At 50.8% G+C, this 26,188-nt stretch overlaps 7 protein-coding genes across 7 annotated transcripts; 3 read left to right on the forward strand and 4 right to left on the reverse strand.

Annotated features, from left to right (window-relative positions):
- Positions 1-36: 36 nt before the first annotated feature.
- N7458_012458 (Rab family GTPase YPT6) lies at positions 37-1,027 on the forward strand (the record flags this gene model as incomplete). The annotated part of the gene is made up of 5 exons (XM_056915840.1): positions 37-123; positions 185-210; positions 299-387; positions 490-892; positions 969-1,027. Exons 1-5 carry the CDS (start codon positions 71-73, stop codon positions 1,025-1,027), a joined length of 630 nt encoding a protein of 209 aa, XP_056760594.1. The 5' UTR covers positions 37-70.
- Positions 1,028-2,439: 1,412 nt separating this feature from the next.
- N7458_012459 (MFS transporter) lies at positions 2,440-4,419 on the reverse strand (the record flags this gene model as incomplete). Its single annotated transcript, XM_056915841.1, has 3 exons — positions 2,440-2,725; positions 2,787-3,905; positions 3,965-4,419. 3 exons carry the CDS (start codon positions 4,417-4,419, stop codon positions 2,440-2,442), a joined length of 1,860 nt encoding a protein of 619 aa, XP_056760595.1.
- Positions 4,420-7,383: 2,964 nt separating this feature from the next.
- N7458_012460 (inositol phosphorylceramide synthase regulatory subunit KEI1) lies at positions 7,384-8,461 on the forward strand (the record flags this gene model as incomplete). Its single annotated transcript, XM_056915842.1, has 2 exons — positions 7,384-7,425; positions 7,505-8,461. The coding sequence occupies 2 exons, from the start codon at positions 7,384-7,386 to the stop codon at positions 8,459-8,461; spliced, it is 999 nt and encodes a 332-aa protein (XP_056760596.1).
- A 2,643-nt stretch (positions 8,462-11,104) lies between these two features.
- N7458_012461 (sulfite reductase (NADPH) subunit beta) lies at positions 11,105-15,886 on the reverse strand (the record flags this gene model as incomplete). Its single annotated transcript, XM_056915843.1, has 4 exons — positions 11,105-11,131; positions 11,191-15,585; positions 15,652-15,791; positions 15,856-15,886. 4 exons carry the CDS (start codon positions 15,884-15,886, stop codon positions 11,105-11,107), a joined length of 4,593 nt encoding a protein of 1,530 aa, XP_056760597.1.
- Positions 15,887-17,408: 1,522 nt separating this feature from the next.
- On the reverse strand, positions 17,409-21,460 carry N7458_012462 (DNA-directed RNA polymerase; the record flags this gene model as incomplete). The annotated part of the gene is made up of 2 exons (XM_056915844.1): positions 17,409-20,729; positions 20,801-21,460. The coding sequence occupies 2 exons, from the start codon at positions 21,458-21,460 to the stop codon at positions 17,409-17,411; spliced, it is 3,981 nt and encodes a 1,326-aa protein (XP_056760598.1).
- Positions 21,461-22,268: 808 nt separating this feature from the next.
- N7458_012463 (uncharacterized protein) lies at positions 22,269-23,389 on the reverse strand (the record flags this gene model as incomplete). The annotated part of the gene is made up of 3 exons (XM_056915845.1): positions 22,269-22,484; positions 22,567-22,832; positions 22,906-23,389. 3 exons carry the CDS (start codon positions 23,387-23,389, stop codon positions 22,269-22,271), a joined length of 966 nt encoding a protein of 321 aa, XP_056760599.1.
- A 1,457-nt stretch (positions 23,390-24,846) lies between these two features.
- Positions 24,847-25,602, forward strand: N7458_012464 (alpha/beta hydrolase; the record flags this gene model as incomplete). The annotated part of the gene is made up of 1 exon (XM_056915846.1): positions 24,847-25,602. One exon carries the CDS (start codon positions 24,847-24,849, stop codon positions 25,600-25,602), a length of 756 nt encoding a protein of 251 aa, XP_056760600.1.
- Positions 25,603-26,188: the final 586 nt, after the last annotated feature.

Raw genomic sequence — 26,188 nt, forward strand, 5'->3', positions numbered from 1 at the left:
CCCCGCGCTTTTTTGACCCCGATCCCCCTGAGTCGCCCCCCCTCCTCCTCTCGACAACACAACCATCGCCATGGCCTCCAGTTCTGGGGTAGGGTCGTATTCGAACCCTTTGAAGAAGTTCAAGTAAGTGAAATCTGGTCTTTCCTACTATGTGTAAGAGAAAGTTGTGACTAACAGGCAACAGGCTGGTTTTCTTGGGAGAACAGAGCGGTATGCCCATCTCGAGGCGCAAATGCCACCCATGTCCCCCACGGGGAAGGAACGAAAGCAGGAATAGCAATCCTAACGATGAATGCAGTTGGCAAAACCTCCCTGATCACCCGGTTCATGTACGACTCGTTCGACAACACATATCAGGCCACCATCGGCATTGACTTCTTGTCCAAGGTACGACACTTTGAATTTCGCCCCCGCCTGTTTCCAGAGATTCGTTGCCGGTGGTTTCATAAGGATCATTCCGCTAATGCCTGCTATTATCTCTCGCTCTAGACTATGTACTTGGAAGACCGAACCGTCCGCCTTCAGCTTTGGGATACCGCTGGTCAAGAACGATTCCGCTCTCTGATTCCTTCCTACATTCGAGACTCGAGCGTCGCCGTGGTCGTTTATGATATTTCCAACGCCAAATCCTTCCAAAACACCCGGAAATGGATCGACGATGTCCGTGGAGAGCGTGGAAATGACGTGATCATCGTGCTGGTGGGCAACAAGACCGATTTGAACGACAAGCGCGAAGTCACTACGGCACAGGGTGAGGAGGAGGCAAAGAAGAACGGCCTGATGTTCATCGAAACCAGTGCCAAGGTCGGACACAATGTGAAACAGCTGTTCCGGAGGATTGCCCAGGCTCTGCCTGGAATGGATGGCGAGGCTAAGCAGGGAGAGAGCACAAGTATGTCAAAACATCTTAAGCCCCTCTCAAGTTTCTGTCTCGTACTGGATACTAATCAAATAACTACTATCTCCAGTGATCGATGTGAACATCCACCCCAAGGAGACCACCAACAACGAGGGCTGCGCATGCTAAACCACCTCCCGTCTCGACTATTCCTTTACACATTTGCGACCGATCACGATAATCGAGTCCGTCCATGATATTGCACCAATTCCTTAAGATGTACATGTTTCCTCCCCTTTTCTCCTTTGCTCGTTAGGTGAATAGCGTGCGTTTAGATCTTTCAGTGTTGAATGCGGCTGTTACGTCCCAATTCCTTTGGTGAGCTCTTGTGCGGAAGGTGGGCGTTTTGATTTTCTGTCTACTCCGCACTACATACTATTCTGTCTCCTTGATCATACTGGGGTGTCGCTTCTCTTTATCTCCGGCCTGTCCAGGCCGATTTGGCCGTCGAAGCTAACATATTTGGTACGGTATAGTCTATGAAGCTGTACAATATAATATCTTCACGTTACTGCAGTGTTCTGATAGCCAAAATTCTCCCCAATCTAGATATTCTTTTCATCATAGTCCTTCCTTCTCCCAGGCCGAGTAAAGAGCGTAGAGAGAAAGGCAAGCTGCAAAGAATGTCACCCGGCAAGCTCCCCAACTTGAACTTTCAATGGGCCCAATCTGCGCAGAAAAATCAATTTCCATTGCGCCACAAGGGTATTGTGAGATTTAACATTGCTTTTGGCTGCTTTTCGAGGCATTAGACCTGGATATTGAACATCCATATACGTAACAGAGGGCCCGGGAAGTCATTAAGCAAGGCTTAGCAGATATGACACGCTTTGCATCTGCCATTTAGGTCATGCTGTTCAGGCTCCTCCAAGTGACGAAAACACTGCTATGGATAATTTCTTGAGCTGCTGACTAGGTATTAAGTATTAGATGACAAGTTCAGCAGCCACATTTATCATTGAGGGATAGCCCCGACGGCAAGAATTATGCTTCTTTGCCTTACAGGTCACCAATATGCCCATCTTCCTGCATCGTCGAGCTATAGAAAACTTGACATTGTGATTGTAGCAAATACATGTCTGTCTAGATCCTGCGCTCCTCTACAGATGGAAGATTGACATACCTGTGTGGCGACTATCCATCAGGGCTTGGATTTCTCTAAATGTCGATGAGTGCTCGGAGAAAAGAGCCATGTTGTCAGTCAATGGTCACCGCTAGAAGCCAAGATATCTATGCATTCATGTGTGGATGACTAAAATGCGGCAATAAGCCGAGCCAACCACGTTGAAGTGGACTATATATTGCTTTTTATAGTCTACTTTATTTTGACCCTGTTTGATCTGCCGTTTTAACACAAAGTTCCAGTGGGGCTACGCTGTCAGTGCTAATATTCTTTGATGGCGGTGGAATACATCGACATTAGAAAATCAGTCTCCATATTCATAACCTTATCTGGACTATGATCAACTTATGTTATGTCAAGTAATTTTCGCTAGTCCTTTCCAGTCTCAAAGTCATGTACAAATTTTGGGGTATCTTTTTCAGGCACGTCCATCTCCCTCGGTTTCTGTGACCTCATCGTCCATCTCCACGGCAGCAGACTCCGACGCCGGTTCAAAGAAAGGCGCAAACTTGCTCTTCGATCTCAATTTCTTTCCAAAGAAATAGAATCCCACGGGGATGGGGACTAGGCATATAGCAAGACAACCGAGGAGTGTAGCGGCCCACTGAATGCCCATATTCTCAAACATTTGGCGTGAAAAGAGAGGGAAGCTCGCTGCTACCATGGAACGGCAGAAGGTATTTGCGGCGATAGCGGAAGCGGCACTGGATGGTATCATGTTAGAGTGACGATTTCATAATTTCACAGCTCGTGTGGGGCACTCACAACATGAGATAAGTATCAATCAGATAGTTGAATAGCTGGATGAAAATGATCAAGAGACCAAATCCAGTAAATAACCCACTGAGCGTAGGCACGATCCAATGGATGCTCTTGGTGTATCCAGTCCATCCAAACCAGAAGATTCCAGCGGCGAAGAGAGCACCACCAGCAATGACAGGCGGAAGACGCCATTCAGGGACGGGGATGCCTCCATTTCTATCAAGCTTGCGACTGTATGCATTGCTGGAAAAGATAATGTAGGAGGCAGCAATGAAAAGGCCAACCACCATGCCAAACAGGGGCAACCCACCGACTCCTGCATTCATACCATGAACTTGTTGGAACACGATTGTGTAAGCAGTCAAGAAACAGTAGAGAAGACCATAAATGAAGCTGAGGTAGACTGTCACCGCCAGGATCAGCGGCTCATTGATCAAAAGCCGTAGTGGACGGGAGAAGTTGTTAATTATCAGATCTCTCAGGTCAACCTCGATTTCTTCCTGCTTCGCGTGGATACCCCAGTTCTTGGTGCGGCGACGTAACTCTGCAGCCTTTTCCACCAGAACTACCGGGGGATACGACTCCTTGAGTAAGAACAGGTTCATGACGAAAGCAGCATATCCCATGAAGGCCGGGATATAGGCGGTCCATCGCCAACCCAAGTGAGACATGTTGATGAATCCTCCAATGAACGGTGCCACGAGGGGACCCAAGAAGACTGTACTAGAAAAGCAGGCAATTGCAATACCACGGGTGCGGTTGTTGTAAATGTCTGAAAAGATAGCTGCCACAACTGCCAGGGGTGAACTGCCAAAGACACCAGAGAAGAAACGGCAAATCAGCAGGGTCTGTAGATCTTTGGCAACTGCCACGCCTGTATTAAAGATGCCAAATCCGAACATGGCCAAAATGATCGGTAGGCGACGACCTTTCAGCTCAGATAGAGGAGCCCAGATTAAAGGTCCAGTAGCATAACCACAGATATAGAGTGTACTGGACAAAATTGAGACTTCGAGGCCAACACCAAAGACGCTGGCAACAGCCCTGGAAGAAGAGCTGAAAACGGCGGAATCAAAAGTTGAGCAGAGACTAGTAAAAGCCAGCATTGCACTGATCCATACTCTGGAAAGGGTGTGTTGTTAGTATTCGAATTGATCAGGACCAATGGGTGAAGAACCTACTTTGTTTTTAATGGCCAATTCTGTGGGTACAGAGGATCATTCGGGCCATCGAACTCGACGACATAATCCTCGCGGCTCGGCAATTGGGGAGGATACGGCTTACCCGCACCGAATGCTGGTAGCGGGAGCTTAGAGGGTCGCGACTTGACACTTTCACCCACGGTCATTGAATGCTGAAGCCGTTGAGTTTCTATCCGGCTCAGCGCCTGAGATAGTCCCGATCGTCGACGCTCCAGGTCAAGCTCTGTATTTCGCGACTGCATCCTATGGAAGGTCGGATTGTACTCAACAGAGCTACTCGAGGCCGTCGATGACATGCTGGATGCTCCCGATGTGGAAGGCCTCGCTGCCTCGGCTGATCGTCGAGGCTTCTCCTTGCGCCAGTCCTCAGACTGGTGGCTCGCGTCTGCCTCGACCTCGGCCATTTCGAGATCGTGGTCGACGTTGTTGCTCATGGTGCTCGGATGGTGACTGTGTGCTAAGGACGTCTGACAGTTGGTGGTTGGTAGTGAGGGGTCAGAGCTTTAGATAAGCGTCAGCGCCTCAGACGCTAGCTATGACCCGTCGAAACGCCTTGGGATCGTGAGATAACGGAGTGAACAAGGACAGAGAGAAATTCTCCAGGAAGCGACTCCAGCCGTCAATATAAACAGACGGCCATCTTCATCCGCAATGGGGCTTGAACAAGAAAATGGGGTTGGACTGGACCACGATCCCGACTTAACCGTCCAGACCCACCATCCGACGGCTTCAACTCGACAAAGTAGCTGCCGAGAGATTGGGATAGCGTAGAAAATTTTCCACTGATCGTGTTCAGACCCAGCTAAATTAAATATTGCAAGCATGAGATTGGCCAACGAGCTCCCACCTACTATAGACTGGCTTGTTATCTTTATTATTAGAAGGTTCCTGACTGCGAAGCGAGTATACGAGAATTTCGATGCAACCATCCAAAGGCGGCGCTCTTCGCATTACAGTCTGCGGTGGGTCTCCGACACTAGCGGGAAAATCATTTCCACCGCAGCGGGACTGATGTCATCCATTTGCGCCTGCTGATGAAGCCACTCGCCCAAAAGGTGGAGTTTGGTTAAGAATTTTCAGCGGATAACCTTTTGCCCTCCCCCTGGTCATGGAGATTCGACGCCCTGTACCGAGGGGTGGCGTGCTTACATTGTATCGGTGGCTTGAAATAGATATGGTGTCTATCGCGAAAACTCTGGAATGTTCATGGAGCTGTTTACGGAATGTTCTGCACGTGTTCCAGACTGTGACAAAGATCAAAGGCGATCCTGACTGTGGATATGATCGACATAAGCCTGTCGGAATCTTCCAGGAATCTTGGGTCCAAGCACCTCGGTTATTCGGGTCACACATAATTCTACCTTCCAACCAAGATCGAGCTAGGTGCGGAGTGCTCCGTACATCGTCATTGCTGTTTCTTACTAGTTATAGTTAGAGATTGCAACTCCTGATTATTAAACGAATGCTCAAGCCACAGATTTGTTGATGTTATCAAAAATCATTGAATCATTTGCCATGAACGTTGTTTGACTCCAGTATCGGAGAATGAGCCCTCTTTCAGGGGACCACAACAATCTAATGGGCCCCAGTCGGTACTGATCACAATGGAATCCGTAAGCTGCCTTGAAAGTCTTATGCTAGGTTTCGAGTATAAGGGCTGATACGAAGACGAACATATCTCGCCCAGTATTCTTGTTCATGCTTCGGTGTTAAGGGTGCCTTGAACTATGACGATCATAGGGTGCTTAGCGAGCTCTATAGCTACTTAAAGGACAATCAATCCAGCGGGAAAACATCTCCATCCGATCGAAAAGCGAGTATTTAAACCTTTGGGAAGGATCTTTGTTCAATCTGGATTACCTCGTTCTCAGAGAGTAGCAGCTCATTGATTAGTCGCTTTCACCGATGATACAAGGATCCCAAGATTTACCAGCTATTGAACCCCTTGGCTTGGCTTAGAGTATGATGACAAAGATCTTGCTGCATAGATTCTATTTTAAGGTCCCAAAAGGACTGTAGTCGAGGTGAAGGAGGCTGATGTCTTCTTTATTCCCAAACATCTACGATTGACTGGGAATTGTGAAAGCCCTGGTTACATGACACGCGAATTGCAGTCTCACTTTGTGTATTAACCCGTTCTTATTGAAGTTTTGTGGGATTCTGGTATTGATGCAGCTGTCATAGAACCTGTTGGTGTGTGAAGGCCACAGATGCTTCTTCATCACCTAGTTCTGGGCCAAAGTTAGACCGTGTAGCTGCAGTTTAGAGTCGTAGCGACACTTAACTTTACAAAGCTTCCTGGGTTCTACTACGTTAACAACAGCTCTGTACTACCGTGGATTCTTTTTAGCTTGGTCAAGAATGAGTGGTAGCTTCGGGTTGGTAAACAGTCTCCGTCTGTGCTGCGAGATCAGAACTGGACTACCATACGAGATGATGAGCCTAGTACCTCATCGCCGAGGTTCACGATATGAGTGGAGCTGGAGGTTCTTGGGGATTTACTAGCTTCCATCATAATCTATCATTACTACTACTGTAGTATGTTCATTTGACATATGCTTCGAATCTTCCAAGGTTAACAATTTAGATGGAAGCATTTTCTAGGTTACTTTCCATACAACTTCGGTCTACCGCAATGAATGTTGAACGGCCATTTCAGACCTAACAACCTTTGCAGCCCTCTGATATAGCAGTCTATATCCTTGTAATGGTGTGGAGCGACGATAAATTGAGAGAAACCCCGGCTCTCCTCCGTTGGGTTCCTCTTGTGTGGTGGGATGCTTCTTTAATGGGAATGCCAACGTGAGGTGAGCTTTTTAGAGGTATCTATCGCTTGGATCGTTGTGTAGTGTTTCGTTGACGCCTCAGAAGGCACGTTAAATATAATCTGGCCCAGCTTCTATAGCAATAGCAGCTGACTATGAGACAACGAGTGTGTTGCGGTCCAGGCTATATAGTGCCCAACAATTGGTCCAAAGTAACGAGCTGATTATCTACGAGTGTGAAACTTCAAGCAGCGATAATTCGGAAAAGAACCTCACTTCCTGATCTCTATTTCCCTCTTCATGTTTCCCCCCCCCCCCCCTTCATCTTCCAAATTTTCGTATTCTCGTATACAGTAGAACTGCATCAATCGCCTGGTCATACAATTGCTCGTATAAACCAGTCGCATTCGGGCAAGTGATCTGCACGGATCGGCCGGAAACTTGGCGCCTCCCCCTTGGGCCGCTTTTTCCACTGGACAACCACCTCAAAAGAGTCCCAGCCTTTTCTCTTCTCCTCCACACTCCGCTCCTTCGTTTTGTCCAACCCCCAACTCCCTTCATCTTTCGTACATACTGCACTCTCCTTATCATCCCGCGCCTTCGCATTCTTCGGCCCTTCCGGTCTCTGCCATCATGGGATTCTCATCCCGGTATCTCCGCATTCCGCGGCCAGAGGTAAGAGCTGTGTCGGTCGCAAATCTCGCGATCTCTATCCGTGGCCCCAAAGCTAATCGCCCGGTGACCTTGATGGCAGACCTTTCTGTATGTGATGAGCCTGGAGACAGGCGCATCGCTGATTACTCTATCGCTACTACTCAACAAGATCAGTGGCCTGTATGGCCTGCTCGCCCTGCTGACAGGCTACCACCTGTCTCCCGTCCAACTGTCCATGTACCTCTACTCCCTCATCGCCCTCGCTCTCGCCGCGCTGCTCTTCCCGCATATCCGCAAACAATCACCGCTCGAGTGTCTCGCCCTTGCCTGGCTGTACCTGCTCGACAGTCTCATCAATGCCGCCTACACGGCAGCCTTTGGTGTGACGTGGTTCCTCATTGTATCTCAGCATTACGACAGTGGCAAGGCATCCGGCCCAGGCAGTGAAACAATCGCACAGACCGCCGGCTTCACCAGCCCCAAGTACGATGCTGCTTACGTCGAGATCCAGAACACAAAGGAAGGAAACAACTTCATCGCCCATCCCCCTCGCAGCGCCGACCACCTCAGCAATGCCGTCTACCAGCCCGAGAGCTTCCAAAGCATCGTGTTCATCTGCATGCTGTGGGTTGTCCGTATCTACTTCGTCCTTGTGATGCTCGCTTTTGCTCGCCAAACCCTTCGCCTCTGGATTGTCATCCCTCGCCACACCCAACTTCCCACCCACAGCCGCAATGTCTCGGTCGCAAGCGTTGCTGACATCGACCGGGAGCCGTTCTCGGCAACCAGCCCCGAAGGCCAGGGTTGGCGGGGCAAGCTTGGTCGTATCATGGTCGGCATTGGTCGCAGCTACTGGCTTGGTGAAGAGGAGGAGGGCAACTGGCTGGGTAATCTGGGTCAAAAATTCCGCAACCGCAGCAGCAACAGCACCGAGTTGCCTGGTCCTTTGGAGCGTGAACGCAGACGTCGATCGGGAACTGGCCCCCTCAGCCATCACAGTCGGTCGTTCGGAGCACTGTACTTCAACAACCTATCCTCGAGCATGTTCCTGGTATGAATGTCAAGATGCAGGACTGGAATGAGCCTCGTTAATTGACTGCCAAAACTATCATATTCGTCAGCGGCGATCTTAATGAATGATCGGGCACAAATCTTGACATGATTGGGATTCTCGCTTCCCCAGCCAAACCCTCCAGTCGCACTCTTCTACAGCCCCTGAATCAGTCCCGGTCTTTCATGCCGTTTCAGTCAAGCGCATGAAGGCGCGCGAAGCTATTTGTCATCTCCAACAAGCGGATCAGATCTGCAGACATCACTTATCTGCATCCGTAGAGAAACAATGGCTAGGAATTCGCTTGATGGCCTGTCTCTGCTGCAGGAGTTGTGGTCTTCGCCGCATTTTCACGTCGAACTCAACATTACTAGATTCGTTAGAATCTCCTCTCAAAACGCTCGGCCTTGTCTCGAGCACCTCGCCCGTCCTTTGTGACGGGGGTCTACGAATCACGGCGTCTCGGTCTTTTGGAGTTGTGGTAGGATTCGGTGCGATGGGCCTACTATCGGGATTTAGGACTTCTGGTCCTAGCACTCGGTTTGCATTTTTCTTTTTTTTTGGCGTTCGGATCATGTACACTTACCTAATATGGAAGTGGGTCCTGTTTACAGGCGTGGGTGACGAACATTTTACAGCATCTCTATATGGCTGGACATAGAGGTCCCGGACAGATTTTACATTGTACACAGCAAGCACCTTCGCTATATATCATACAATCCATGCATATTACCTCATCGCTATTAATCTTGTTTAAGAATTTCATGTTCGTCGTACAACAACAACTGTGGAGGGTTCCTCCCATTCGTTTATTGATAACTGTTACCTATCAGAACGCCCCCTTGAACAAAAAGAATCATCGTTTACTTCTTTTGAACTAGTTGCAATTGTAGTCGGCCAAGAACGCCACTTGAGCGCCATGTGACAGGTAAAACCCCCCTGGTTTTGGACGCCATTTGACACATTCTTGCAAGAACCGTGCCCAACGAAGGCCCGATGGCCCTAGGAGTGTGGCCGAGGAAAACTCCAAGTGGGTACAGTTTAGTCTCAAATGAACATCGGAACACGGGTGGTGAAATAGAGTTATGATCACCACCCTTTGGTCAGTGGCTATGTGGTCGACATCTTTTCTGCGCGGCATTGACAGTGATCTACGGTATTTTCTGTCGACTTAAAACGCGTGAGATCCGCTCTGCGAAATTTCGAAGCGACTCATACACCCCTATACTTTCCTATTCCATAATGTGTGCTCGTTTTCTGTGGTCCCACGTTGGTGGTACGTATCTCATTTATACCCTAGGTTTGCTTTTTGCTGCTTCGGTGAGTGCTGACGATTGAAGAAGAACTTGCCAGCGACCCGTTGGGTTGAGCGAGACAAAGACTCCTCGCAGTATATCCAAGATCAATCCTTCAGGTATGGTCACCTTGAGCAAATGCTACCATCACAATCTAAATAGGCATCATGTCTAGATGTTCGGCATCCAATTCGACACTGCGGGCATCTACCTCGTCGGCACACCAACCCATCAATTCCACGTATCCTTCGAAGAATTAATGTCTTCGACAGGAGGCATCATTGGACTCCTCGAATACGGTCTCACATGGAAAGTGATAAACGCAGTTCTAAGTCGGGTCCGACACCGAGTCTGGCATCACGCGAGAATATCACTCGATACACCACCCCCAATGTGGATTGACAACTCCGGGCCGGCGATATACGAAGTCCGTCATGGGTTGGAATCTATCCGAGTCAGTCCGCAGGAATTGGAGAGTTCGCGGTTTGGGAGGGCGATTAAGAAACATTGGGATAGGGGGTTGACGGGGCCCAGTACAAAGTGGATTGTACAGATGGTGTTCGAGGCTTTCTTCATTGGTGTTTGGAAGAGTATGCGTCGGGGGATAAGGGTTCGGTGATTTTGATGATGGGAGGGCATTTTGATATGTCGGTTTGCTTTTGTTTCGCTAGACCATAATCTTTTGGGCGCAGGGAGGGACTTTGATGATTTTTAGCGTTGAGCACTTTACTTATCTCTACCTTGCAAACACAGCGTCTTGTCCATTCAATTATCAGGATTTTGAAGCAGGCTTGTGGCTAATTTGATCGAATCCCATGACAAGACAGAGCTTAGTCTGATGTGATGGTGGCATGGGCTCTAACCAATACGGTCCTCTCTCTTGGTTCTGCTCTCAGTCTTCTTCTCTGTCGTCGTAGGCACAGCTCTTATCAGGGAGAAGGGAAGTTGTAGACAACTATCCTCAATATCAGTGTTACACATGCGGTACTAGACAAACATGTCGATAAGGATGTAGGAATAGCAATTTCGTAACGTGTAACTAGCCAAACCGAACCATAAAAGTCGAGGACAGTTACAAGTTTAATGGTGAACAATATCAAAAGGATGAATACTCCCGGTGCATTCAATTTAGCAATAGATATAGGACGTGAATACATGAGTACATGAAAGAAAATGGTGATATCAAATGGGCACAAGTTATTGCACGAGCGTAGAGTCCGTGAACAGACAATGCATCTAGAGAAACGAAAAGGACCTTGACAAGAATTATCGCAAGAAGGAAAAGCATTTTATCAAATTTCCGTGGCGGTCATGACACGTTGGGCATTTTTCGGTTGGATCAAGTCCGGTATATTTACTCCTCGTCGTCCTCTTCCGCGACCTATGACAGAAAGTTAGAATCCAGATATTACAATGATGGAGTGATCATATGACACTTACACCCTCGTGGAAGTTCTGTCCGTTAGTGGTGGCCTTGATGACTCCAGCACGAATACAGAAGTCACCGAAGCGCTCAGGCGTCTCGCCATCGGTGTTGCGCTCCTCGGCGTAGCGCTTGAGGAGGCCCTTCATGATGTCCAGAATCTCGTCCTCCTTAATGGAGGAGCGATACAGCTTGTTCAGGCGCTGGCCATGGTAACCACCGCCCAGGTACATGTTGTAAGCACCATAGGCCTTGCCAACGAAAGCCACCTCGGCGAGCCATGGACGAGCACACCCGTTGGGGCAACCAGTCATACGCATGACAATGCTGTCCCGGGCCAGGCCGTTCTCCTCAAGAGTGGACTCCAGCTTGGAAATGAGAACGGGCAGGTAACGCTCGGACTCAGCCATGGCAAGACCACAAGTGGGGAAAGCAACACAAGCGGAAGACGACAGACGCAACCCGGAGAAGGACGTGTTGTCCAGCTTGTACTTGGCCATGACCTCCTTGACAACAGGGAGGTCCTCGTCAGTGATCCTGGAGAGGATCAGATGCTGGTTACCGGTGAGACGGAACTCGCCCTTGTTGAGGGAAGCGATCTCACGCAGACCAGTGCGCATGGCGAAGTCGGCGGTGTCCTCGATACGACCGTTCTCGATGAAGAAGGTGAAGTGGTTCAGACCGGTCTCGTCCTTGATCCAGCCGAAGGTGTCGACGTTCGAGTCAAACTTGAATGGGCGAGGCTCGGCGAAGCGCAGGCCTTCCGGCAGAAGGTCCTCAACCTTGCCACGGAAGACATCGACACCCATATCATCGATGGTGTACTTCAGACGAGCGTGCTTGCGGTTCTTGCGGTCACCGTTGTCACGCTGGACAAGCATGATCTTCTCACAGGCAATGTGGACCTTGTCTGCGGAGAAGAATCCGAGCATGCGGCCAGTCTGAGGGTAGGTCTTCTTGTTGTTATGGGTTGTACCCATACCACCACCGGCCAGAACGTTGAAACCTTCAAGGTGGCCATCGGCGCCCTTGATGGCGATCAGACCAATATCATGGGCATAGACATCAGTGTCGTTGTGGGGAGGAATGGCGATGGTGATCTTGAACTTGCGGGGCAGGTAGGTAGGGCCGTAGAGAGGCTCGTGGTCAACAACTGCATCACCAGCCACCTGTACCTTGTTGTCGTTCTCATCCTTCAACCAGATCTCATGGTAGGCGGTGGTGGAAGGAAGGAGGTGTTCACTGATCTTCTGAGACCAAACGTAGGTCTCCCGGTGGAAGGCAGACAGCTCCGGCAGGGAACTGCACATGACATTACGGTTGACATCACCACAAGCAGCGATAGTGTCCATCAAAGACTTGTTAATGGCCTGCATGGCGCCACGAAGCTTACGCTTGATGACACCGTGGAACTGGAAGGTCTGGCGGGTAGTGAGTTTCATGGTCTCGTTACCGTGAGAGCTGCTGATGGCATCCATCTGCAGCCACTGAGTAGGGGTAGCAACACCACCGGGAAGACGGCAACGAATCATGAAGCTGTAGGCAGGCTCGAGGCCCTGAGCCTTGCGCTCATCACGAAGATCACGGTCGTCCTGCATATAGGTACCGTGGAACTTGGTCAGCTGCTGGTCACTGGCGGAGATGGCGCCAGTAGACTCATCCAAAAGACCCTCCGCAATGGTACCGCGCAGGTAGTTGGACTGAATCTTGATATCTTCGTTGGTCATGGGAGCAGGCTCCTCGGGCAGACCCTCAACGTTGTCCACACCCAGAGCCTTCCAAAGACGGGGCTCCCACTCAGAGTAGCCAGTCTGGTAAGCATCAGGGTCCTGGTCGTCGCCGAGGCCAATGTCAGCGAGCTTCTGACCGCCCAAGAAGGAGACACGAGCGTCAAGATCCTTAGCAGGCTTGTTGTAATAGATCTTGTCCTCTTTACGGGGCCAGTAATGGCTGTCACCAAGGCCGAAGACCGAGTAGTGAATGGAAGAAAGGTCAAGATCTCCAGAGTTCTTGATGTGCTCCCAAATGCTGCGACCATTCACGGGGAATTCACCCTGGCCAGCAGTGGAAGAAATGAACACAACATTCTCCTCAGTGGGCAGATCCTCGATGGGGTACTCGTCCATAGCAATGACCATGGTCTTCAGACCCCTGGCACGGCCTCGGTTACCCAGGCGCTTGGCAAGGTTCTGGGCATTGCCACCGTCTGAGGCAAAGAGGATGGTCAGAGGAGCTCCGAAGAGGCCATCCAAGAGCTTCTCATAAGAGTCCTTAGCCTTGCGCTTCTGCAGGGCACGAACCTCGGTACCGTACGACTCAGACAGAACAGACGAGAACTTGGGCTGGCGGTTCATCAGCTGGGTGAGCTGGTTGTCCCGGCGAAGGAACTCCTCAAGCTCACGCTTAATGCGCTCGGAGTCAAGGGCGAACTTGGGCTCGCCCTTGTCCTCGTTAGCGGGGTTCCAGCGATACAGCGGCCAGTAGCCAAGATCGACAGCCTTCTTGGTCTCCTGGAGAACGGTGAGAGGAGAGTCGTTCTCTTTGTGGTAAGGAAGGTAGGCGACAACGACCGAGGGGCCATTGAATTGCTCAGCCTCGGCCATAGCCTGGAGGACCTGGGTATAAGAGCTGTACACGGCAGTGGAAGCAACGTAGGCGTTGCCGAGGTTCATGGCGTAGAGACCAATGTCCTTCTTGCGGCGGGTGGGATCGGCAGCAGTGCGCTCGGAGTAAGGTTGCGAGTCAATGATCAACATGTTGACATTCGCACCCGAGGCGAGGACATGATGCACACCAGAGTTGCCAAGATCATAAGCCCAGGCATCAGAGCCAATGAGCCACTGAGACTCCTCGTAGAAGAGCTTCTTGGACTGCAGGAGCTCGCGAGACAGCCGAGAGCCATCGTTGGAGAGGCGGGCGATAACATCTGGAGCAATCTTGTTGGCCTTAGCAGCATCCTTGACGTTCAAGGCCCACCGGGAGAGCCAAGTATTGGGGACATCAGTGGCAAAGGTGGTCGACTTGGAGGCCTCCTCAACCTCGCGAATGAAACGCTCACGGTGCTCCTTGCGGGCAAGTAGAGAGCCGAAGCCATACTCGGGGCTAGCAGCGATGGTCGAAGAAATACCCGCGTTCTTAGCACCAAGCTGGTTGGCAATGTATAGGCGCTCGCCAAAGAGCTGGTTCAGAATCTTCAGGTAAGCATTCTCAATGTGGGGCTGCTCGAGTGTTTCCGGAACCGCGGGGGTCCGGGCACTGCCAATTTCCAGGTTCTGAATGGGAGATGAGGACTGGAGGTTCTGGATGATGCCACGGAGAGCCTGCACAGCAGTGGAAGGCTCGACGTATCCCAGACGGTAGCCAACAGCCTTGAGAGCCTGTCCACGGACAGAGGAGGGGGTAACACTGGAAAGAATATCCATGAAGGAGGGACCCCACTTGGTGGTCTTACGAACCTGCTCCAGAACAGCAATCTTTTCGACTGAGGCGGGGATGGAGTTCACAATCTGACCACCGACCCAGGGGCGGTACAAACGAGCAGTGATAAGACCGATGTTCTCAAGATCGCTGCCGGCCTCGGCGTGAGACAGAGCATCAGCGAAGACGCCAGTAGAGCCGAAGATGAAGACGGCAGACTGGGCATCAGTGGGACCGGTGTACTCAATGGCACTGTAGGTGCGGCCAGTCTCCCTTGACAAGGCAGTCCAAATCTGACGAGTCCACTCGAAAACGTCAGCCGCGTTGACTGGACGAACGCTGGAGTAGTCCACGGTGGTGGCGGTGGAGCTGGGAGCTTCACTTCCGGCGCTGCTTTCACGGCGAGAAGAGCCAACTGAAGAGTTATCGACGCTCACTGCCAGAGGAGTCTGGGTCTGAGAAGGGACAGTCAACCCAACCGACGCCTCGCCCTGATCAGCAGGAGGAATCTCCACGCCGTCGGCGGAGACTGTGGCGGCACGGCCAGAGTCTGCATACAAAGTCTCGGCTCCGGTCGAGGTGTGGGTAGCAACATTTCCACCCAGGTTCAAGATCCTCTTCACGAGCTCGACGTTCTCGGCAGCAATTGAGGAATCCTTGGCCGAGTTGGCGGGGTCAAAGAAGTGAATGACACCCTTTCCAGACTTGATGGCCAGAGCATGGGCAGTCAAGGCAATATCTTGAGCTTCCTGGATAGTCTCCGAGTGCAGGAATGTGAAGCCGCACTGGCGAATGGAGCTGATGATGGAGTAGTCAGGGAATGGGGAGGACTCGAGGGCGACATGGATGACGAGGGGGAAGTTGGCAAGGCGGTAGAGGTGAGGAACGGCAGTGATCAGGACCGAAGAGCTAGTGACGACGGAAACCGACTCGCCTTGGCGCAAAGGGTGGAAGGCAGAAAGGAGGGGGTCCTCAATATGGCGAACAGCTTGCACCTAATGGGGGATATCAGCTACTATTGTCTCGCTTGGGGCACTTTGGCCATTGGATTTGGAACTCACCACCGGGGTACCTCTGGAAAGAGCGCTGGCAGTTTTGTTGGCCTTCAAGGTCTTGAGAGACTTGGAGAACGCTGAGTCCGTCTGGAGGGAAGGCTGCACGGACAGAACGAGATCACTAGACAAGTATGCGATTCTCGCAACTGATATCGAGGTTTGACATTAGAGGTGATCATCTTGGGTACTCAGATACCGGGGCTTACATACCTGCCTCAGCAGCAGTAGAGATAGATGCCATAGCTGGCAGACGCTGTGACAATCACAGCAGCAGGTGGGATGTGTAAATCACTGGCGATATTTGGGCTTTTCACCACACCCTGCGATCTCCCACACGTTGATGCAGGTCCGCCAAGTATGCAGAGCTGATTTTCAGTCCGAAGAGTGACACAATTGGTGTCCCTGGTACCGTCTGGTCTGATTTATCAACAGCACAAAAGAAAAAAAACTGGCCGACTCGGTTTTCTCCCCAAGCGTCCTTCCAGTTCTCCGCCATCGGGGTTAGATTATGCGCCGTCTGATTGGCCATTGATCACGACATCGACAATCGTGAGGAACAAACAGTGCAAACATGCCGCATTTACTGTTGGTGCGGGGGATCCGGTGATATGCTTGCTGAGTCATGCGCGAGCACGTCACCACCGGCATTTGCACGGGCAGTTCAGTGTCCCGCATGTAGCTCCGTATGTCCCGAGCAGAATTATACGGAGAAATTGCAATTGAACATCTCGATAGTCTGGTGTATGAGCATTCAATGGATTTGTTCGGAAATGGACGTATATCCTCCTGCGACCAATTCCGCGATGAGCACTTAAATGAGCCTGAACATGCATTTTTATGCGTTACAGTTAGAATTTTGTTGTTCACCGAGCCACTACCAATAACGAGGCGGCGATTACCGACTCCGTTCTCGGGCGAGAAAGAGTTTCTTCACGAAGACTCACCTGACAATGAGATGTTTGTGTTAGCTCGGTTACAGGTGTTATGTTCTTGGTCAAACCCCGTCGGTATCAGGCCACTCTATTTCTTCCCATCATACCGTACGTAGTGCTTTGAGTCCAAATTAGCAAAAAACTGAATAGGTGTATGTATGTCTGAATGAAAAAATGATCGACGCAGGGTTCGAACCTGCGATCTCCCGTGTGTAAGACGGGCGCCTTCACCACTGGGCCAGTCGATCATCATGGATGACTAAAACTCTGTTGTGCATCATATACCACTTGAATCGATTCCATCCGAGGACGACAGGGAATACTCATATTCGCATCTGAATCGAGCTCCGTGCCTCTTTCATTGGGCTATTGTATTGAGTCCATAGAGGCCGTGTCTAAATTCTCCGTATATTGTCACCAAGCAGGGCAAGGGTTGATAAATCCAGCCTGGTACGGAACTATCAGCAATCTATGAGGCTTGCGGGTGTAGGTATATATTTCCTTCAGCTGTGGTCGGATTTTCACAGCCAACCCTGTTTGACCTGTCAAAGATGACGATCAGATGCGAGCAGGTCGAGGTAGATAGCATAAAATAGATAGAAATATCATGCATGAGATTGTATGTGCTTTTCATTCGCTACCAATGCTCAAATCATCAACGTAATATACATATGTGGAACATGTTCTCGAACAGTCCGTGGTAAGAGATGAAACAAAGTTAAATATACAATCGGGCAAAAGCACCGAGATAGAATGATCCAGTGTAATAGAACGCCAAACCATATGCATCACAAATCATTGACAAAAGTTTTGGGAGACGGGAGAGGTTCTTCAAGAGAAGAAGTACTGGCTGTCACGAATCCGGCTCAGATCCCACGAGCCCTTCGTAGGAACAGGCCGGAAGCGAAGAGGCAGCCAGAGCCAGGTGTGCGGCTTTTGCCTCTTCTTCTGCTTAGTCGACTGCTTTTCTTCTCCAGCACCATCCTCTGTCGCCATGGTGTCGTCTGCCTCAACGTCAGCGCTGGAGGACTGGGTGTCCATCATGTCGATCTCGGTGAACAGGCTCTGAATGGCCGGGTCGCTAGTATCGACGTTGGAGGAAGGTCCTCGCTCAGCAGCAGCCAAGTCGTCAGGGACGTGGCCAACAGTGGTCTCGCCCAAGGTGCTGGCCATAGCCAAGTGCTTGTCCGTACCACCCATCCTTTCGAAGATAGCGGCGGAGGTTTCCATGGCGCGGCCTTCAGCTTGTTCAGCAGGATCGTCTGATCGGAGCAAAGTCTGACGGCGATGCTCGTCAATCAGCTCGACCATTTTTGCATTGCGAAGGTTGGCCTGGCGGCGTTTTCGCAGTGTGCGACCAATTTCACTGTTGGAGTCAACCTTGGCCAGGAACAGGTTCTTGCCGTAACGAACGTTGAACTCTGCGGCAAGGCGTCCCACGATGTCGTCGGAATGCATGTGCACGAATGCCTCACGGAGGATGCTGTTCATGGAGTCGATATCACTAGCATGGGTCCAGAAAGAATCGTGCACGGCGGAAAAGGTGAGGCCAGCCTCGTTACAGGCGTTCGCAGACATGATCATGTGAGTAGCATCTAGGGAGTGAATAAAATTGGGAGGGAAGGCCTGGAGCTGCTTCCGACGAGAAACCACGTCTTCGGCGCTGGGGTCCACGATGCTGACGGTCTGGAGCGATGTCACAACACGACGGGCCTTTCGGGTGCGGTATGGCTGCACCACAGGCAGACCAAGAGGAGTAGTCCAGATGACGGTGGACTGGAACTTTTTGGATGGGTCAAACCTGGTGTTGGTACCCTTCTCAGGCTTCCGAGAGGGCGACAAGGCCTCATTGGCCATCGACTCGATCTGCTCAGGCGTCAAAGATTGAGTGATGCGAGTGGCACAATCACCGAGCCAGTATTGGATTTCATGGGCACCGTTGAACATGGATCCAAGAGCCTCGAAAATCTTCCGTGCAATGTAGAGCGCGCCATCCTTCTTCATTTCGTTCGAGAGATCGGGGAAGTGGTCGTTGAGCTGACGGCGCACTTGTCGCATAGCTCCCATGAATGTCACACCATAGACATTGGTCATGACGGTCTGCTTTACAACTTTTCGTGTGATCCTTCCATCCAAGACCAGCGCAACCTTGTGGCCTTCAGCAGCGTCCTTCGCCACAGACTTCTTGACAAATTCAGAGACACCAGTGTAGACGTCGGAAGGTCGGTCAGACGGCTCCAGATTGACTTGCTGGGCACCGACTGTGTCGCCTCCGAGGGCAGCATAGTGCTGGAGTCCGTTGCAAGAACCGTCTTGGTGGATCGGAAGGCTAGAGGCATACGTCGTGGGATCGGGGAGTGCCAGGGCATTCCGAAGCTCACAACAGGCAGCCAGACATTGCCAAGGGTCCTCGGCCTTCAACCACCACCGTTTGCCATGAAGGCCCTTGTTCGCAGAGTCAAGAACATCATCAAGGTGATCCATAGCGAATTGTTCGCGCTCTGACATGCTGGCCTTGTCGAAGCCAGCCAAGTTGGCGATTTGAATTTTCAGCCAGCGTAATCCACCCGCACCCAGTGGCTTGGCCTTGCTGAATAGAAGCAATCCACGAGCGTTGTCGGCACCCATTTGATTGAGGTAAGGAGGAAGCGGATAAGCTCGACCACGGAAGTCGATATTGTGAGGAAGATAGAAGGTCTCATTGCGGAAAGCACGGGCAACTTCCAACTGGAAGTTCTGGAAGCATCGCATTGAGTGATATCCGGACCGAAGATTCTCAATATCGCGCATTTGCAGTTGCCAGTCCCGCTCGGCAGCGAAGCCGGCCTCAGGCTCTGGTTTTGGTGGAATGGGGAGATCCGGATCAAGTGGTGCAAGACTTGCAATACCTTCTCCAGAGTTCCAAGCTTCAAGCATGACTTCGAACACCTCGCGGTTGATGACCCAGCCAGTGTGGCCAAGTACGTCCAGTCCTTTGCGAATATCTTTGAGGCCATCGTTCTCCAAAGCCGCCTTCACATAGGCTGGCTGTAGAGTCTCACCAGGCGTGGATCGAACAATGTTGCTCTGGTATAGACGATATCCTCCCTTCTTTGCTCCCGTCCATGACTGTGGTTTGCAAACCATAGGAAGATGGCGGCCGAGAAGTTCTGCTGGTGGCTCTCTGCTAAGAATGTCGATAATTTCAGGGTTCATGTGGAAGAGACCCAATCGCTTTCCGAAGTTCATCTCGTAGGCATGCAGGAAAGCCGGGTGCATGGTTGTCGTAACGATACCAGTTTTGGGATCTGTAGTCTTGACAGGAGCTTTGGCAACATCAAACAGCAGGCCCATCAAAACAGCTCCGATTCTGACAGTAACACGAGGCGTCCAGGCAAATTCCTCGTGTTCCTTCTGCAAATTCTCGGACACGGCCTTCCACTGTAGACGACCATCCTTGCTCCTGCGACCAGCAAGCATTTCTTTGACCATCTTAAGTCGGCGAGAGTCGGATGTGGTGTTTTTCTTGAGATAAGCCTCGGCAATCAATTCGTCTTGGACACCTTTTCCGATGGATGCTGCAACCGTCGAGACTTTTGTACCCTTTTGCATTCCGTGCCGGGTGAAGACATCCATAACGGAGAGGACTGTGACCACAGCTAAACGGTCCGAGTCCAGAGACTGCAAGTACACGCCATACTCACAACGAGCTTTCTGTTCCTCGGTGCGCATTGGCTGGGTCTCGGCTTCCTCAGCAAGCTTGATCTCTTTCTTGATAGCATCTGAAAGGTCTGTATGCCACTGGCTCATGACGGACTTGAGTCTTGATCTACCCGAAGCGACATCCACACCAGCCTTGACTCTGCCCTCGAACTCGGCACGCCATCGCTTTGATGCCGTTCTCATTGTGTCGGATTCAAGTTGTTGTTGTCGAATCTGGGCGTAAAGTTCGCTTTTCTCCTCTTCCGTACCCTTAAAACCCTCTGGCAAAGCAACATGAGAGCCATCGGTGAACAGGGACAGCGATTCTTTCAGAGAGCTCAGACCCATACCCTTCAGTTCTGCTGCAAGTACCTCGGGCATGTCATCAATATTCTCCACAGACTGCTTGGGCAGGTCTTCGTCGAATGCGGCCGAATCAATCATGGGTGTGAGCAAATCGGAGTAACAGATCTGAGAGAGAGTTGAGCTATCAGCATTCCCGTAAGAGGCCCATTGAACATAACGCTGCAGGCAATACTAACCTTGGACAATTCACCAAGTTCTAGGTCAGTGAGTACCTCACTAGCCAGAAGGTCTTCGTGAAGACCAGCCTGCTTAGCAAGGCCCCAGTACCGGCGAACCGACCTCTCCCGCTTAGAACCATGCAGCATACGAAGAGACATGCGAACCATGATCGCAAATGTAGTGGCATCTGGTTTCACACCGCCCGCAGGCATGTCGACTTCGAACCATTTCTGCAATGGCAAAGCCATCTCGACCTGACGGGTGTAAATCATGTGCTTGACCATTGCCTTGAGATACCGATTGTGAAAAGCCAGGAACTCGGCGGAATCGACAGGGTAATATGCCTTCAACCGACTGATCAAGGCTGCCGCGCGATCAAACCGGCCCACTCGGAGGGACATGTCAAAATTCGCCATCATTTCATCCTCGTCGCCGCCAATTCCCCTTATCTTCCGCAGAATTTTTGGCTGGGTTTGGGGAATTTCGTTGAGGACGATTAAAGACGAAGTGTCGAATGGGTCGGACATTTGGAAGGGCGATGGAGTGATGCCCGGGGGTATGGAGAGCCGTCTAACATGTAGGATCCCTTCTCGAGTACGGATGGGTCGGCCGCAGTGGCGAGCTTGCGATGTGACTGGAAAGATGGCCTTCGGGGCCGTTCTTGTGTCGAAGTGCATTGTGAATTCACGATGGAAGTTGGGCGGCCGGAATTCGAGTGCAGGCGCACTGCCGGAGATGCGCCCAGTGCCCTGACGGCATTCGCCTTGCGTAGGTGGAAGAGCGCATTTTTCTGACGGGCGACTCGGGACAACATGATGCAAAAGATGTCGCTTTAGAGAATCAATGATTAAAAGAGTAGAGAGGTAAATGCCAGCAAGGGATGGAAGAAAAATTAAGAATGAAGTATCGAGGCAAAACTGGAAGAAAAAAAAAGGCAAGAGAACGCAAATAATGCAAACGAAAAGCAGAAGTGCGCAACACAGCGAAGAGAGAGAAGGTATTCGCTAGCTTAGTTAGGGCAGCTCTGTATTTCTTCCGAATGCCGTCCTGCAGCCCTCAGCCCGAGCGAAAAACGACTTGGATAAAGAAAGGAATGGGACGAGGATGGATAGGGATGCTGCGCACGAGAGCTGCCCGGAGACTCGGCGAAAAAAAGCGTCGCGGACGCGTGACTGCACGTGACTGCCCCTGATAAGCTCCCGCTGATTGGTGGCAAGATTTACAGAGTGACAATGCTCATCGTATGAGCTTGGTTACCCATGTTCAATTTATCGTCGACGAATCATAAAGTAGATAATCTACCAGTGATTATACGATTTTATTGCACGAAGTTTGAGGATGGAGGGCGGAAAGTATGATCATGCCTTGAACGGCAGTATGCCCATTCGCTATCAATAGTACAAGGAACCCATGGGCCGACAGATGAACCTCCAGTCTTTTGAACGCCAAGTTTAATCATATGCTCAACAATGCTACAACATTGGATCAGCTTTCATCCTCACTGTCCGATGGCCCGTCCATCTGCTTTTGTCGATTTTGTTTCATAGCCCACCCAGTCAGTTCGGGCCGTGCAGGATCAATCCGAGGTGCACTCATGCCATCCAAATAATCCTCGCTGTTAATGGTGGCCTTTAGTTGAGGTAGATCATCAGGTTTCTGGTTCATCATGTAGTTTTCATAGGTGTACCATGATTCCTCGGTCTGAAGAGAATTGCGCATTAGATTTGGGTCACGGTTGCAATGGGGGAAACTCAAAGTGGCCGCCTCGACGATGAATGCTTACCTCTGCATCGACCCATTCAAAATTATTCCACTGTTCTTCTTGCATTTTCTTGAGCAGATCCAGATTCCCGTGAAGGATGGCGCCTCCGTCTTCCGCGCCCTTGACCTTGACGTCGATGGCGCGTGCCTCGGTTTCAGCAGGACGTTCTTCATCCTCTTTCTTGCCCTTACCACCTCGTCCCTTGGGCAATTCATCCACTGCGTCTAAATGATGAATTTGAGGTTGTAATTGGACCACAGCGGAAACGGGAGATAGATGCAGATTTTCTGATTGCCATGTTAGCGATATCCATGAGGAAAATGCCATTCCTCTGTACGAGAGGATGAGTAATGAACATACTGCCTTTGAATGTGGCCAGCATATAAACTGGATCGCCTTCCTCGGAAGGTTTGATACGCCCACCGAGTGACTGTGTCCTGAGTAGCGCGGACGGGTCCATGCCCTTCTTGTTGTCCAGCACCTCGACATCATCAATGCTTTCTGCCTTGATCCGTCCTCCACCGCCAGGAATACCACCAGTGCTGAAACCGCCAGCCATACCGTAAGCGCCGCCACTGCGCGCAATGCGACCCTTCTTCATGGCATCACCATATCGAATTCCCTTGTCCACATCATAGGTGCATCTAGTGAAGATCGGCACTTCAAGCTCTACCAAACCCGTGTCAGGCTTCATGCGCATGACAGTCGGTTTTTGACCCTTCCTTTCATTGTATGGTTTGGATTCTGGGCGGTCGAGATATTGGAAGACGTAGCGAGAGATCTCGGAGTCAGTGAGGAAAACGTCGTAGGAGGCAATAACCGGATCGTCTTCGGTGGAGCCCATGATGGGCAGATGGGTGAATGGGATAAAGTGTGAGTATGAATATGATCGTGAGAATGGTCAGGATCATGAAAAATCTCAGAGTGTCACCAAGCTCTTGTGGTTGGGTTTTTTTTCTTCCGATAGCTCGCGCATATCATCGACCGTGATAAGCGGGGAGTGCCAGAAAAAGAAAGCTCCCTTCACCGCTCTCCAGTCACCGCCTCAATTGTTTATATTCAAAGCGTTCCCTGCATCCTTGTTTCTCTCTTCAAGGACCTTATTGTCATGCCGTGGGGAGTCGCTACTCGTCCTTCCTCCCATCCTCGCCTGCATGCTCCCTGATGTCGAAGCGTTCTGCCTCCATCCTCATTGAGCTCGTCAATTGATTCTCAATGCGTTCCTAGCGTGAGAGACGCACCCTCCTACTCGACTCCACCTCCACCTCCATTGCATTGTGGTTGACCGGCCGTCATCATCTCTCAATGTCTCATGCGCGTGTTCCTGGCTTGGAATCGGCCCTCTTGCCACCCCATAGCGAGTTGCGCGCTTTATCGCAGCCAATGACCACACAACACTGCCGTACCCCTTCCGCTAGAAAGCTACGGAGGGGCCGGCTCGACACAGCAGGGCCCGTTCTTCACTGATCGGGCCATACCATACCCCGCCGATGCATCGTCGCTCCACAGATTGGCCGACCGGGCGGTGGTTTTCGGGCTACATAGCCCACCCCTACGGTTCAGATGACCTAATCGCATTGAACCAACGACAGCAGCCGATCCTCCGGGATCACTTGGATTCTTCAATCCACCCCTACAGTTCAGATGATCTAATCACATCGAACCAACGACAGCCTTGATCCATTGCGATCATCCCTGATCCTCCAGGATCACTTGGATTTTTCAGTCCAGCAGAGCAGGCTAAGACGTCAGTTCTTCCTGGAAGACGCATGTATGGGTGTTGGGGGCTGTTGATGAGCTATTTGGCTTTCAATGTCGGTGGAGATGGGGTGGAGGCCAGTAGGATTTTAAACTTCAATCAATATCAATGAATTACCATTGGTCGGTGCATCTTTCTCCTAGATCGTCTTTCTAAACAAGTATATCTGAGGCTATTGTGGCCTACCCAAGTTGATCCCTCCATTGGTCTAAATGTTTTCTTTTCCCACAGCCTTCATCTTTCCGTAAACAGCACCGAGTGCGAGCCTTGTTTCCTACGCCACGTAAGCTGATAGGTTTACGGTTTTACCAGCTGGTATTCCCGCCCGGCGGTAGATTCGGGGCTGAAAAGCATTAGCGCCCTTGACACGCTAGGCTGTCACAGTCAAGTACTTCCTGGACCATGGGACCAAGTTCTTGGTTGGCCTTATTTAAGCCCTCGGCCCCATCCCAAGGACAGGAAACCCCCTTCCTTCCAGTCTTGCTTGGCACAGGCAAGAAATCCTGTCTTCCATCTACAATTCCTCAGCACCCACAATGAAAATGCCGTCATTGATCTTTGTCCATGGAGCTTGGCACAGCCCAGAGTACTGGTCCAAAGTGATCCCTGCCTTCAAGCAGCAAGGGTATCGTTGCTTTGCCCCGCAATTGGATTTCTGTGGCACAGCCCAGCCCGTCGACTCCCTCGCGAGCAGCGTAAACCAGATTCAGACACTCATTGCCGAAGAAACCATACTGGGGAATGATGTTGTGTTGATCAATCATTCGTTCGGAGGCTCCGCAGGCTGCACATCCGTCAAAGGGTTCACTCAGAAAGATCCATCGAGATTGACTCCGAATTCGGGCAAAGTCATTGGAATCATCCAGCTTTGTGCCTTCATGCCACGTTCGGATCTTTCTCTATACGACATGGTCGATATTACACGTGTATTCCACCACTCTGGACCAGATGGTTGGGAAATTATTGATCAGGACCCCGAGGCATTGTTCTATAACGACCTGCCCCCAGAGGACGTCCAGTTCTGGAAGAGTCGTCTGCTGAAACACTCATCTGCCACGTTCAAGGACGCGGTCAATGTCTATCCTGGATGGGCTGATGTGCCAGTCTCGTATATCTTCTGTAAGAAGGACGGTGCTATTCCGCTCCAGATTCAAGAGGCGATGGTCGAGGGCGCGAAGGAAGCAGGTGCATCTATCACGACGAAGTCCTTGGATACTGGCCACAGCCCCTTTTTGAGCAAAACCGAGGAAACGATTGGTGCGATCGTGGAATCTTTGAACACCTTGCAAGGCCAGTAATGAATGAATATGGTTGTCATTGTCTTCGCCATCTTGCAGTCTCGTAGTCGGAGGTCGGCGTCCAGTAGTAGGAGTGGTTGAAGTGTGGAGAACAGGCGGAGTTGAATCGGGAATGTCAACAACTATCTTCATGGGTTATATCCCCGTAATAGGTATTCTAATCACTCTCCCCCCTCATATGGCCTAGTGGTCTATTGACCTTTGGGTGTGCCCTGAAAAGGGCAAACATGTGATGGGAATAGGTACAGGCCTCCAGTGTCGAGTATAACTCCACGGATGGTCGGGCACATCCCTAGGCGGGGAGAGTGGGCGGGTGGGCATGCGAGGTGGTGGCAGCACCTCCTCGCGGATAAAGATCTTTTTTTTATAAATATAATATTACTCTTATATATTAATACTCTAATAATCTTAGAGCTAAATGAATTTTTTTGAAGGTGTTAGGAGAGTGTAGAGTGGTGCTGTTCGTTAGTGTGGTCGAGGCTGACTCTAGATGATGTACTTCGGCATCGTGGGACAGCGATCGAGCATCGCTATGAAGTATATAGGGAACGAGAAGATTGGGGGTTCGATTCACGGAGGTGGAGAT

The sequence above is a fragment of the Penicillium daleae genome (genome assembly GCF_028827525.1).
Source record: "Penicillium daleae strain IBT 16125 chromosome Unknown utg000009l_segment0_segment0, whole genome shotgun sequence".
NCBI classification, from domain to species: Eukaryota; Fungi; Ascomycota; class Eurotiomycetes; order Eurotiales; family Aspergillaceae; genus Penicillium; species Penicillium daleae.